Below are 14,146 nucleotides of genomic sequence, written 5' to 3'. Positions count from 1 at the left end.
TTTTCAACAACTGCTACGATATATTCTATTATACCGCGTCCCGTCTTTAAAACAGGCGTTGTTTGAGAATTTTTCTGTGTTAATTTAGTAATTGTCATTAGGGTAAGAATTTTATCTGTTGACAAATATATGTAAAGCACGGATAACGATATATTTTTGCACATGTTTCCTGTTGCTGGTACATTCTTGGCCGAATTTTAAAAATTAGGATTTTAAAGATATTTCAGATTTCAAGGGGTATTACAAGTACAAAATAAATTTTAAAAGAGTCTCCAAGAGTATCATGAAACATAAATTGTAACTTGAGACATCTCACATTGAATTTATTGAGTTCAATTCTATATTCTATTTTACACCATGTTTTTTTTGGGGATCCACAAATGCCAAAATCCAATAGAAACGCTATGCAACGTATACTAGGTTTGTAGAACATCAGGATCTGAGCTTTTTCGGAGCTCTGAAATATTTAAATAACTTGCTGGTGCACCTCACATCTTTACATTTTTCTCTCGCCATAAATCCAAAATAACAGCCGTGGCACTGTTTCTAAGTCTATTTTTAGAGCTGACTAACCTCAACCCGATCTATTCACTCGCTAGGATTCGCGGTCTACACCTACGACCGCGGGTAATGCTCTACCGACATTAGTATACGACAATTAAAATTCCCATCACGATCTTTCGTAGGTCCGTGGGACCTCAACGCCCGACCGGCACCAACCAAAAAAAAAAACCGCAAAGCTTATAATTATATTCCCAATGAATGATAATTACCTTTCGATTTATCTTCGCTGGACATCAATTTGCATCGACAGCCATCACTGCCGGGGGCTCATTTCGACCGCGGACAACGGGGAACGCAGGGAGGACAGTGATTGACGAAGATTTGTGTGCTCGGTCGCACTTGGCTAACTGCTACCTTTTGCATATTAATCGGCTCATTTGGAGCCCCGTTCGGAGCGCGCACATGCGCGCAGGGAATTTCGGACGGTCAATGATTAGCCCATAACAGTTCCAAATTTCGATCAAATTTATTCAACAAAAAAAAAAATAATCGGACACTGCATTGATTGCAAAACAAATCCATTTCAAATGAGTGGAAAAGAGGTTTTAATGCGTTAAAGTTAAACAAAGTTTTCGTTTTTTCTTTTGTTGCTGCAGTAGGGTATAGAATAAACTAGAACTTAAAGTACAAACGGAATGTAAGGGTTTCGATAGGTTGCTCGAATTGGAATGCATTGTGCGTTTTTTTGTGATTTTTTTTTGTTATCCTCTAGATGTCGCCATCGCATCGAGAATTTCCACCCTACTTTTCTCAGATAAATTTCGATAACTAAAACTATAAAACTTGCTTTTGTTGGGTTTTTCGTGTTTTTTTTCTGTCTTAACAAGCCAAAGAGCGCTGTGCAGTCCCACAAACTTGCCCATAAGGCAGTGTCGTTCTACTTCATTGGGCAAATGTGTCGTCCGCGACAGCTTCCCCTTCTTTCGGTGCAGGCGACATCTGGTGGTGGTTTCTTCTTATTTTTTTTCTTGTTCGTTTCATAGTTTCATTCTTCTTTTCATATAATTCTGTTTTAAACGTTAGACATTAAACAGAGACACCTGCATGAGTTTGGGATTTTTTTCGTGCGTTGTTTTTTTTTTTTGTTTAAAGATAGGTTGGCTGGTTACTTTTGACAAAGTTATTGGATCTGGAGCATGTATTTTTGATCTTTTCTTTTTTTAATTTTACGTCTGAATGATGTCTCTTTTACGTTCCAGCATTTGCGCTCATCCTTCAGTCTGTTTATTTTCATATTGTGTACATTCGCTGTGGTTGATTGTATGATCCTTTCTTACTAAACTGCTTGCTAAGTTTCAAGAATTTTGATTCTGTTTTATTATTTTTTGTTTTGATGTTAGTATTTTTTATCTTTTACTGCTGATTGCTGTTTACCGTTGCTGTCAGTTGATGTTATGATGCTGCATTGAAATTTATTATATTATAATAAATTTGGTGCATGCATAACAAGTGTCTACCTAATAAATAATTTATATTTTATATTGTTTTAATCGCCCTGGACAGTCAGGCAAACGTTCCGGTCCACTTAGCGATTGCGTTCACCACCGGATTTGATGGTTAGTTTATATGGTTTTTCTTATGAAAATGCGAGGTTTTAAGTTTCATGTCTTGCGTGACGACAGAGGTGGGAACTCGATCGTAAGCGGCTACAAGTGACGTTTGCGAGACTCCGGACGAAAGTATATGCGAGGTTTCGTTACTAAAAGGTACGATAAAATGTGTTTTTTTTTCTTCATAATTACCTTAATGTGTAGCTCTAGTCGTGTGTTCTTTATCTTAAGCTAGGGAAATCGCTTACTGCTATCATTCCTACAAATTATTAAAAGAAAAGATAGTTTTATTTTTCTCTAGTTGCTCATGCTTTTTGTTTGTTTTTAGAAAATGACCTTCTACACGATCTCTAGTTTTATGCGCAAAATCACACACTTTTACACAGTAAATCACGATTAAAACTAGTCAGCTAGCAGTTTACTCTCTAAAAACTAGACTTTGCGAGATATATTCGTATTACATTTAGTTATACATAATTATACTTTCTGTTTCTGTCTTCTGCCTTCTGCCTTTTTTCTCGTGTTAGTTTTTTGGCAACACTGCCCTTTACCGTAGTAGATACAAGCTAAGCGCCCATTGTTACCAGTACAGTTTGGTGATCTAAAAGTTAGAATTAGGAACGTAGAAGAAGTCTTTTGTTTCACTGGATGAGATTGAAAGCCGCTTGGCAAACGCTCGCTGCTTACTTGTTGGTTCCTCCGATGATCCGCGTTGATCACTGGGAATGAAACGGACTATTGGATCATAGGGGAAGTGACCTCGCGGCACACATCCTACTCTGACTAGAAGGTCGAGGCTTGCCGAGACTTTAGCAACAGTAACAGTAGTTGAAGTAGTTAAAATGAAACGCGCGGCACTGGACCACACTGTGATCCGCTTCCTCTTCGCGCAAGATGCCCAGATTCTGCAGCAGATTCCACTCGGATTTTTGTAATGCTAAGTGTGTAAGACAACGGCAATGCATGCGGATGAATTCGCAAATAGTGTGTAAAAAATATCTAAACGGATAGATTCTTCGAGAGCAGTTCGCCTGGAATTGTAGATTGGGCGAAAAGCTCTCAAGAATGCCGGTCGGTCGAATTCGGTGACGAGTTGCAGTAGCCTTACGAGAAGAGGAACTTTCGGTCAAAATCGAGAGAATCCAGCTCCAGAAGGGCGTGCACGTACGGAAGGTTTGATCACGTGGTCAAGCTGCAGTCCGGTTCACTCGACGTAGACGGCTTGCGTGCACGAGCAAAGCTGGATAAACTCAGGAGCTGCTCTCCCGTAGCGACACACGGTGCCGATCAACCGAGAAAGCCCGCTCGAAACACTATCCATTGCAATCGTTTGTTTTTTTTTGTAATTGCGAGAAGTACCCAACCTGCTAGCTCTTGGTCGATGCACGAAAACCGTTTACTTGGAGCACGAACCGGACTAAGGAAACGGATAGTTCATCGGAAAGGTAACCACTGGTAACGTTCCTCATATGATCCCAGTCGGATCGAAATAGCGCTGGGGCGTAATCTGCGATTTCTTTCTTTTCTTTCCGCGCAAAAATTCCGCCACATCAAAGTTCTTGTACTCGTTGGCAATCGCCAGTGGCGTCCGGCTATTGCTGTCCTGCTGTTCCGTCTGCAGTCTACACCAGTCCACCAGAAACTGCACGATCTGCAGATTGTTGCCGTAGCATGCCTTGTGCAGTAAAGTCTGCTGATTGCGTCCATCCCGTGCGTTCGGATCGTACTGCAGCTGCAATATCATAAACTCCAGCAGACCGTAGTTGTCGGCAAACATGTGAATCGTCGGTATCTTCGACATTTGCTCAATTTCTGCCAGGTGGATCTTGAGCAGTTCGATGTTTGCCCCGGCTCCAATGAGCAGCTTCATAATATCCAGGTTTCGCGAGTACATAGCCTGCATCAGGGGCGTCAATCCGGAGGAATTCCTCTCGTCGATGGCTGCGTACTTCAGGATCAACATCCGGGCAGCGATAATGTTGCAGTGTTTCGCCGCTATATGAAGCGGCGTTTCGCCGAACTTGGTGACGGCGTTGATTTCCGATCCACTTTCTATAAGAAAAGCGGCGATTTCATTGCACCCGATCGCAATGGCGACATGCAGCGCCGAACTGTCGTACGGATCTTTATAGTGCAAGCACATCTTATTGCTTTCCACCAGATACTTCACCAACTCTACGGACTGTGCGTACACAGCCTTGATCAAACACAGCGGCTCCGTGTTCAGACTGTAACCGATCTTGTTCAGCAGCTTGAGCATTCGGATGTTCTTCTTCTCGATCGCAACCGTCAATGGCGACTGGGGTATCGCGTTCTTCTGCTGGTTGAAGTTGTATTTCATCAGCAATTTAAGCATCTTTACGCTGTTTCGTTCGATGGCCCACTCGATCGCATTTAGACCGCACTGATCACGTACCGTTACCGAGGCCCTCTGCTGTAACAGCAGCTCAGCGATTCGATACCGATCGTTACTGATAGCTATGTGCAGAGGTGTCTTCGAGCAGCGATTCTGTCGGTTCAGGCTGTCCTGCAAGTACTTGAAGTGGTTGTTTATCACATACGCCAAAATCTCCGCTTTGTTGTGGATGGCACACAGATGGATGAGCGTGTTGTCTTCCTGGTCTAACCGTACACCCAAGCCAATTTGCTGAATATCCAGCAAAAACTTCAACGCTTCCAGATTACCGTACTTTATCGCTCTCCGCAGAAGGCTAAGCTTCTCCGAAGTCACGTTTATCTCGTCGCTCATCAGCACCGGTATGAGGTCATTCTCGTGGTACTGTATCGCATACGTCAACGGTAGATAGCTCTGCTCGTTAACCACGTTAACCTGTACATTCTGCTTGATCAGAAGCCGCACGATATCAGTCAGCCCCAAACTGCAGGCCCTATGCAGAGCCGTACTTCCATCGCCATTGCACTGATTCACATCCACGCTGAGCTTTATCAACTTCCGCACCGCCTGGGTATCACCCTTCTGAACACACTGGTCCAGCACCGTCGCTCCGTTTTCGTCCTGACAGTTCCAACCGATATCCTTCATCTGCTTGGCAATCTTGTCAATAAACTCGTGATTGATGTACTTGGCAATCTTGGAAAGATTGACGCTCAACTCAAACTTTTTCACATTATCCAAGAAGATCTCATAGGCTCGAAAATACAACGCCATGTACAGGATCGTCGCTTGCCGATCATGCGGTCCCGTCAAACTCACGTGCGCGTCAACAAACAGCGAGCCGAAACTTCGCACCAACAAATACTGGAAAAACTGCTGCTTCTCAAAAGATATCGCCTGAACATCATCCGCCAGGTAGTCGATCATTGCCTTCAGATTATTTTTAATAGTATAGTCAATAATTTCGTACTCCGCGATCGGTGCCTCATCCTGCAGTGCACCCAGCCGCATCCCGCGGATGTCCGCGTAATCCGGAGTCAACGCTTGCAGCAGCTTCAGATCGATGTTTTCCACTGACTTGAACAAGCGCTCCTGCTGCTCTACCCAGCTCCACTTCATTTTGTAGCTGTTCACGAGATTCTCATTGATAGTAGCAAGATCACTAACGTTCACCTTTAGGTTATTCGTTGGCTGGTACAACTTGAAATCATTGCTTTTGAAGATCAACCCATTCAGAAAAACCTTCACCTTGGTGCTGTGAGTCAAAGTTAGCATGTCATAGACCAGCGGATCATGCATCAGATACTCACGCAGATTCTTCCCACTTATGATCGACGACTGCAGCTTTAGTACGTATGAGTTATCCTGAAACACGTTCAGATCGGTCAGGATCTCACAGATCTCCAGTAGACAGAATTCCAGCGCAAACTCGACATGCGGAGCCGCTTCGTTGATAAACTGGGTAACCTCATTGAAATCGCTACACGGCAGAAACTGCCCGATCAGCTTCAACTTGGCTTCCAGATAGGTCTGAAACTCCTCGCGATCCATTCGCTTGTTGCGCTTTATTATGGCATCGTTAATTTGGCGATTCGTCGTCTTCATAAACATCGTCAACACCGCGTACTTCTTGTCCAGATTGAAGCAGTTATCGTAGTAATTGATGGCCAGCTGCTCGTGCAGGACGGCAAACTCGATCGAGCTCAGATTGGGGAGGTTGAACTTTTTCAGAATCTCGTTCGTATAGTTCTGGTGGATTAGGCTGTCATACTCTTTCCCTCTCGGAGGCAGAAAGTGTTCGATGGCGAAGAAGCGCTCCACGTTCAGCACGTGTATCATGGTGATGAAGTTTTTCGAAACCCGTTCATCCATTTGATACTGATAGAGATAGTTGGTGAACAGGTGCAGCATCTCCTGCAGGACAAAGTTCACACCGACCAGCTGGCTGTCGCTGCTGATGTCATACTTCGGGTAGTCTTCGTTTAGGAACGATAGTACGATTCGCTTCACCTTAGCCATGTCCTGGTTGGCGTTTCCCAGCAGCAGACTGGTGTTAAAATTGCAACTGATTGTGGCCAGCAGTTCATTACCTTCCCGAAGCAGCGATTCATAGCGGTGGGCTAGCGGTTGATGAATACACCTCAACAGATCACTGATTTTATCATCGTGCTGCTGATTGAAGGTTTCCTGCAGTTCTTCCACTGCTCGTATACAGTCTTCAAGCTCGAAATACAGATCGTCCAGGGTGTGGTTCTCAAAGTACAACCGATTTGCTTCTCCCACATACTGATTGTAGGACTTCACCTGGAGACGATCCTTCAATTGGTACACATTTCCCAAATAACACTTGTACGCTTCCAGGATTTTAAGGTCGAAAATGTGGGAAAAGTAGCGTCGTACCGACTTTAGGCTACATTGCACTTCAGCGAATGGCATCAACCGGTTCTCCAGCCTATCCGAGCACAGTTTGTATAGTGTGACGTTGGGCGTGTAGTAATCCTTTAATTCGATGTCCAGATTAAGAGGCAAGATCTTGTTGATCACGTAATCCAACTTTCGTTGAATACTTGGGCTGTATTTTGTACTGTTGCTGGTGTCCGCTAGAACCTGCAGCGTTCGCTTGATCGCCAACACACTGGAGACTTGATACTGGGGAAGCTGCACCCGGGAAATCCCATCCAAATACCGTAGGATCTTTTTGATCGCGTACAGCTGCGCCAAATGATCGGAGGTTTTCCGTAGACACTTGAAGACTACGTAATTCTTTCGCGACACAGTGCGCGTCAGATTGAGGAACTCTTTCGTCTTCATCTCCGCACGTACGACTTCCAGCTCCGCTTTGGACAGATTGTTGATCAACCGGGCTTGGATTGCGTTCAGCTCCGGATTGGCTTTGAGTCGTGACTTCACGTAGTAGATGTGTTTCTTTTTGAGGGGACATTTTTTCTTCCACAGCGCGTTAATGGCTTTCGTCGATTTCGCTGGTGTCGCATCGCGAATGCAGTTGATCAGGTGTAGGAACAGGTCGTTCGTCCACTTTTGCTGGCTGCGGTTCTCCTTGTCGAGCAGATCTTTTTTGATTTTGTCCAACTCGTCGCAAACGGCAGTTAGGAACAGCAGCAGCTGTTTCTTGTTGATGATCAGCTTGTAGATTTCGTAGTCGGGACTCTTCTTGAAGATGGCGAGAAAAATCGCTAGACATCGCTCCGTTTCCACCATCGGCAGATGGGCAAACTCGTGCTTGTCCTTGATGAAGAACAGATTGTCGTAGATGATCTTGATCGCCAGTAGAAATTTGTCGTCGAACTCGTTCAGATTGTCGGTGGCGTACTGACCGCTCAGGAAGCGCGTATATTCGACGATCAGGTCGATTCGATTCTCGTGCTCCTTGTCGAACTTGAGCCGGTCTGGCTTCTGACTCGGTGGATGGTGATATGCGTAGCTGTAATTGAGCAGTTGGTACTCGAGAAAGTTTTCCATGTTCTTCGATATCTGGACACTCTTCACGTACAACTCGTGCCACACGCTGGACAAAAAGTGGATCTGCTGATGCACGTCGAAGTTCTTCAGCTCAAGGAACAGCTGCAACAGCGGAACCGATCCGCGACGGATCAACCGATAGAAGCAGCGATAATCGGAGAGATTACGGAACTCAACCGCCAGCATGTGCTTCGTTACGTCGAGGAAGTTGAGATTTATCGCCAGCTCGGATGCGGTCAGGTTCATCGAGTTGCGCAAATCGCAGTCCGCCCCGGATTCGATCAGAAACTGGATGATCTCGTTACGATTCTGCTGGGCAATGATCGACAGATGCAGGGGCGTGTTGAGATCTTCCGGCGTTTGATAGTCGAGCACGAGATCTTTGAACTTAGATTTGATCTTCCCGAGGTCACCCTCGACGACGAGCTTGCAAAATTCGCCGGCATACTTGCTGACGTACGTTCCTTGCGACATTTTAGCCGAATTTGCTCTATTTTTTCTCTTACGAAATCCTTTTATTTACGTTACTTTGTTTTGCTCTCTTTTTTCTTTAAATTGTTTTTTTTTACTTAAACCGCGAGGTGTTGGAATGTTGTGTTACAATCACAGATAGTGAAGAAAACTTGCGTTCCCTCCGCGTGCTCCCTTCAGCTGTTCATGGTGGCACGATCGTGTCGTGGCGCCGATTTCACTCGAGACCCCTTTCGGAGGTCGTCGCTTCATGTCGAATGCCGTGTTTTGACGGACCCAACGAGATCGGGCGTAAAGGTGTCGATTGACCTCATCGGCTCGGCACACTCCCGTTTTCGGGCCACTCCCCGGTAACGAAGGCGAAATAAAGCGACGATGTGGAGGTCCGTTAATTAATTTAGTACCTTCGATCTGCGCGCCCGATGCCTTTCTATCGCTATTCTCCCGTTCGTACCGATCGTGCTGCTGTCTGTGGTGGATTAGTTGCTGCGCTGCGGGGAGTGCGGCGCGGGGTGTTTGATCCGTGACTCTCTTTCTTGGACTGGTTTTCTTCTGTTGTTAATTTTATACGACTCTTACTGTTGCTCGCGTATTCAGTGACGACGGCGATGGCGACGACCACGACGACAGCGGCGGGTCGTAAAAATTAGTGATCAGCCGCTTGTTTGCGCACCTCGTTCAGTGGCGAGGAGTGTTATCTGGAAGAAGAAGGGAAAATGGGCAGAGTGTAAAACATCTTGTTAACTCGGATTGAATTTGTGAACGATCGTACAAGGGGCTGGAAGTTGGAGGACTGTTCAATGTATAACTCCAGATAAATTATGTTCAAAGGTGTTTCAGATGTACGTATCTCAAATTAAGTAGCCAAAAAACGAGTTTTCTTAGCAATTATACTATTTGAGCAGCATACTTTTTATTCAGAAAAAAAATTAAAATAATAATAAAAAACCTACGTCTGCCTGAGCTGAGCCTAATGATTCAACACGTTGGAACGTTTAGGCAGCTCGCAGAGAATACAGCCACAGAGAGAAACTGAAGATAATCTCCGCTGGGCGAGTTCTCATTAATTTGAATTAATGAGATTGAGTAATCTGACGCGTGGAGGAGGAGCTATTAAAAATGTCGGTTTTCGAATTATTACAGTGTTCGGCGGTGCCTCGAAGCAAACCCAAGCGAGTTGCATTCTCTCGCGGTTTAGGTTTAGTTTAACAATAAGTCAAAATAATTTCTATTCGATCCACTCCAAAAAATTCCCTCAACCAATCCGTCGAAATTAACGTTAGCCAGAAACTGTACGTTAGCGCTAGCAATTGTAGTTGGTATCAATAGACCTCAGACTAATTTACCCTAATGAGCCGTGAGGTATTCTGTGTTCCCTGCTTCGTCTTTTACACTTCAGGATCGAGAAAAAAAAAACAGCAATTGCCTGTAACCACTTCGACGAACAAGCGGACCCGCTTTCCCATCCCCGATCCTTCCAATTCCCTCCTCCACGCGAAACGAACGTAAAGCGTTAATTAATCCACCTATTCAATCAAACAGATATTTTCCGCTAGGCTAACGTGTAATCCTAGCGCTTGTTAATGAGCCGATGATACGCGCAACTCCATCAGCCATTGGTGGTTGCCCATCGAAAACGTGCCCCCCCGCTCCCCTCTCGTTCCTTTGATCCCAGTCATCTCAGACTCAAGGCTAGTTAAAGGCAGATCAAGCGGGCACCATTTTAGAGCAACAATGTGCGGGTGCAAACAGTAATGATGAAGCTGTGCGTCGAATAGGTGTTTTGGGTTTCGCTGTTTCCTCTAATTTCTTTCGCCCATCCGCGCACGGGCATGGTTTTTCCACCTTCATCTTCCTGCACTACCAACCAACCAGCTGCGGACCAGGTATGAATGACCGCGAGGAAAGTTTAACAGCCCTTGTCTAGTAGATGGGTTAGCTGTTTCAAATTTAATGCTAGATTATTGATCATCGGGTTGGAGGAACATTTCAACGATGTACATAGAACACATTGTAAGCGGTTGAGCATGCCTTGTTTGCGGGGTGGGGCAACAAATAATTAGAGCAATCCGCGGACAAGCGAGGGAATCCACCGATCCGGTCTCTAAGTGTTCGACACTGAACGGTGTCCAGTTTTGGCTTGCTTGAGCTCGGGTTCTACAAAAATACGGTTGGTACACAAAACATAACATCTTAGAAAAATGGCTCTATTTTACACCATCCTATTTTCTAAGCGTTATGAAAATAACACATCTTCGAAGTTAAACTGTCTGGATCAACGATGTTACCATTTGAAATGTTGTATGAAGATGTTGAGAGACACAGTCTCCTCCAAATCGGAGTTCGAATATATGACGGACTGACTTATTACACCGCCATTATACCTTCGGGCTTACTAAGATCCATCGCTTCTTTTTGTTACAGAAATGAATTATTTGTTAGTTAATATAAAGGCAAAAGATGCCAAATTTAGCACAACTCTACAGAACAAAATGAACAAAAAACTTTTAATGCATTTGATTTCGATATTTTTTGGTATTTTTTTTTTGAAATCCTTAACATTTGGTCATTACTATTGGTATTTCAATACAGTTTGAACCATTTTTTTTTTAATTTAGTGAATCACTAGCAACATTTTACAGAATTAACACAATGACATTGATTGAATTATTGAATTTTTTTTAACATCTTTTATGTTATTTGTCATTTTTGATAATTTTTAACAATTTTTGAGAGATGATGTTTATATGTTTTCGACAATTTCAACGATATTATTGACTTAATTTTATTTTGATATTTTTGACATTGGTATTTTTGGTCTAACTCAAATGTTTTGACTTTTGAAATTTTCGCTTTTTGGCATTTTAAACATGTCTGGCGCTTTTGTCTACAACTATTTTCGTTGTTGCTATTCTAGGGGCTGTCCACATTTCACGTGAATAAATTTTTCATATTCCCCCCTCTGTAGACAACCGACCATAAGCAAAGCAAAGCCTTGGTGCTACATTCCGTATCGGAACTCGACCTTCTGTTTATTATACACAGACTTCGCAGCCATCTGTTGAGTGTACAGGACAATTGCGGGGCTAGCGCTACGATCCTACTGACACTAACAGTCTCTCCCGAGCCGAGACTCGAACCTACGACGACTGGCTTGTTTGGCCAGCATCGTACCTCGAGACCAGCTGGGAGAGGGACAACCGACCATATACGTTCTAAAAAGTTATATGAACCAAGGACATTGTACGACCCCCCTCCCACTATCGTGGACTCTAGATGGCAGCTTATCACTTCTCGGTAGTCTGAAGCTGTTCTTATATTTTCAATTGCCATCCATTTTTAGTAAGAAGTTATATTTCTTCTAACGTTTGCGGTAAAAAAATGGACAAAAATTGCCGATTTTTCATGGGTTTACCTTTAATCGCACTGATGAAACTACTCATGCATCATCAGTCATAGTAACCCATGAGCTGGCAAAAACAAATTGAAAGCTCTATCAGTCAAACCAACTGTGAAGGTGAAAAAAGTGAAGATACTCCGTTCAGAAGTGTGCATCTACAACATCTTGACACTATTGAACAGCGATCAGACCATCGAAAAAAAGCCCGGTGCCGGACGGCCAACGACCCTGAGCGACAAGAAGCTACAAAGGATGCTGAAGAGAAAGACCGAGGGTAAAGTGGCTAAATCGTTGCGTGCACTTGGCCGGGAGGTTGATGCATGCGGTAAAACAGTGGAAAAGTATCTGGAGAACATGGACAAACATGTCAGCAGGCGGCAGTCCCGTCCACTGGTCTCAGAGCTGCAGGCAATGACGCAGCGACAGCGGTTGAATAAGATGGTCAAGTCGATTTTCCCGGCGAATCGTGACGTGGCAGTGGTGATGGACGACGAGACCTATCTCACCCTGGATGGCAACGACTGGCAGGATACTTCGTATTTCACTTCTCCCACGAAGGAAGTGAGCTCGGAGGTGAAATTAAATTCACACATCAAGTTCCCCAAGAAGGTTCTGCTGTGGCTGACAATCAGTGAGAAGGGGATGCCAAGCCGCTCTTCTTTCGCTTCAGGCTGGCCGTGAACGGGGAAATTTATAGTACGAAATGCATGCCAGAAGTTGCGTCGTTAATCAAGAAATACCATAAGGGCGAAGACACGGTGTTTTGGCCAGATTTGGCGTCGTCCTACTACTCGAAGCGATCGTTAAAGGAGATGGAGCGAATATCGATGTGGTACCGAAGTCGGCGAATCCGCCCAACGTCCCTTGCTGCGTCCCATCGAGAATATCTGGGCAAATCTGAAGCACAGGATCTATTCCAACAATTGTGTCGCGAAAACGGAGGAGGAATTGATAAAAAACGAAGAAAGAGCTTTAAAACATGCCTACACGCATGTTATTCAATGCGATCTCATTGTGTACGGAAAGTAAAAAAAATAAAGTTAAAGCTTTTACAATATAAAAAGCATTAAACAGTGCCAGTGGCATCACATGTCATGACCTCGAATGAAGAATCGTTAACATGCATTTTGCAACAACAAGAAATTTTTTTTCGTTCTAACAACAAAGTGTCTGCGTCTTCTGCAACCTGTAGTGACCAATTCCATGCAACATAGAACAATTTTATTGCATTTTTAAAACCATATAAGATTAACCAAACCTTGATGGTTGTTTCAAAATGAAAAACTACAAGGTATACAGCCCTAGGGTTTTATGAAATGGTGACGTGGGACTAAACACTGTAATTAGGGTTTTTTGTTACAAAATATACAGAGTCTGCTGACAATGTGTTTGCTCAGCAACTGCACGTATTTTTATTTTCAGCCTTCCTTGGAAATCAATTTTTGAAATATATTCAACAACACTCGAAAGAATATATTTTTTTCAAACAACATGTATTTGACAAGGCACAAATATATCGTGCGTGCTGAAGAAGCACCAAGAATTTGTCAGAAGAAGCATCAAATGTCAAAGTCAGAATTAACTCTATATCCTCAAAAACCAAATCCAATAATACTTACGTTATCATAATGAATGGTTTTGTCTTATTTAACTCTGATTAAATCAGATCTATAATATGGATCTTACTTTTAAAATAATATGGAAGCCCTTACAGAGGTTCAATAATTGGCAAACATAAGAAGATATGTTAAACAAAATTATTAACAAGTTCCAACAAAAAAACGTAGCAATCAACAATTCCATTTTTTATTTGCTTGACATTTTTTTTCATTTGCCTACAATTACACTCGCTGTATTACAGCTAATATATGTTTATTATGGTAAAGCTTAGAATAATAACATACCATCTAACAATTTTGAAATGTTAAAAGAGATTGTGTATAAATGTGTGTATTTGGAAATTTACTCTTTCGATACTATCTGGTCACGATTCCTTAGGGGCCATCCACATACCACGTGGACAGCTGGGGAGGAGGGGGGTAATGTCCACGGTCCTTACAAAAAAAAAAAAAAGAATGTTCACGTGGTATGTGGATGGCCTCTTAGTGAACATCGAAGATAAAATTGAATAAATATCCGTTGCAAAAATTTTCAATTCTTGTTGAGTAATTTATGATAATCATATTTATGAGATAAACTTTCAATCACTATTAACAGCAGCATTGCAGTTTTTCCTTGATTGCACACCAATAGAAATGTACCAACGAAAGTATACCGCTGCAGTAC

At 43.3% G+C, this 14,146-nt stretch overlaps 1 protein-coding gene across 6 annotated transcripts in view; it reads right to left on the bottom strand.

The window, feature by feature from the left end:
- Positions 1-1,011: 1,011 nt before the first annotated feature.
- Positions 1,012-14,146, bottom strand: part of LOC129724871 (uncharacterized) — a 60,588-nt gene continuing 47,453 nt past the window's right edge. For all 6 annotated transcript variants that reach the window (XM_055680134.1, XM_055680135.1, XM_055680137.1 and 3 more), the window contains one exon: positions 1,012-9,158. In XM_055680134.1, coding sequence (XP_055536109.1) covers positions 3,580-8,463 — 4,884 coding nt within the window. In that variant the 5' untranslated portion in view covers positions 8,464-9,158 and the 3' untranslated portion in view covers positions 1,012-3,579. The remainder of the gene's footprint in view (positions 9,159-14,146) is intronic.

Source organism: Wyeomyia smithii, chromosome 2, assembly GCF_029784165.1.
Source record: "Wyeomyia smithii strain HCP4-BCI-WySm-NY-G18 chromosome 2, ASM2978416v1, whole genome shotgun sequence".
NCBI lineage: Eukaryota > Metazoa > Arthropoda > Insecta > Diptera > Culicidae > Wyeomyia > Wyeomyia smithii.
This window is presented reverse-complemented; position numbering and strand designations above follow the sequence as displayed.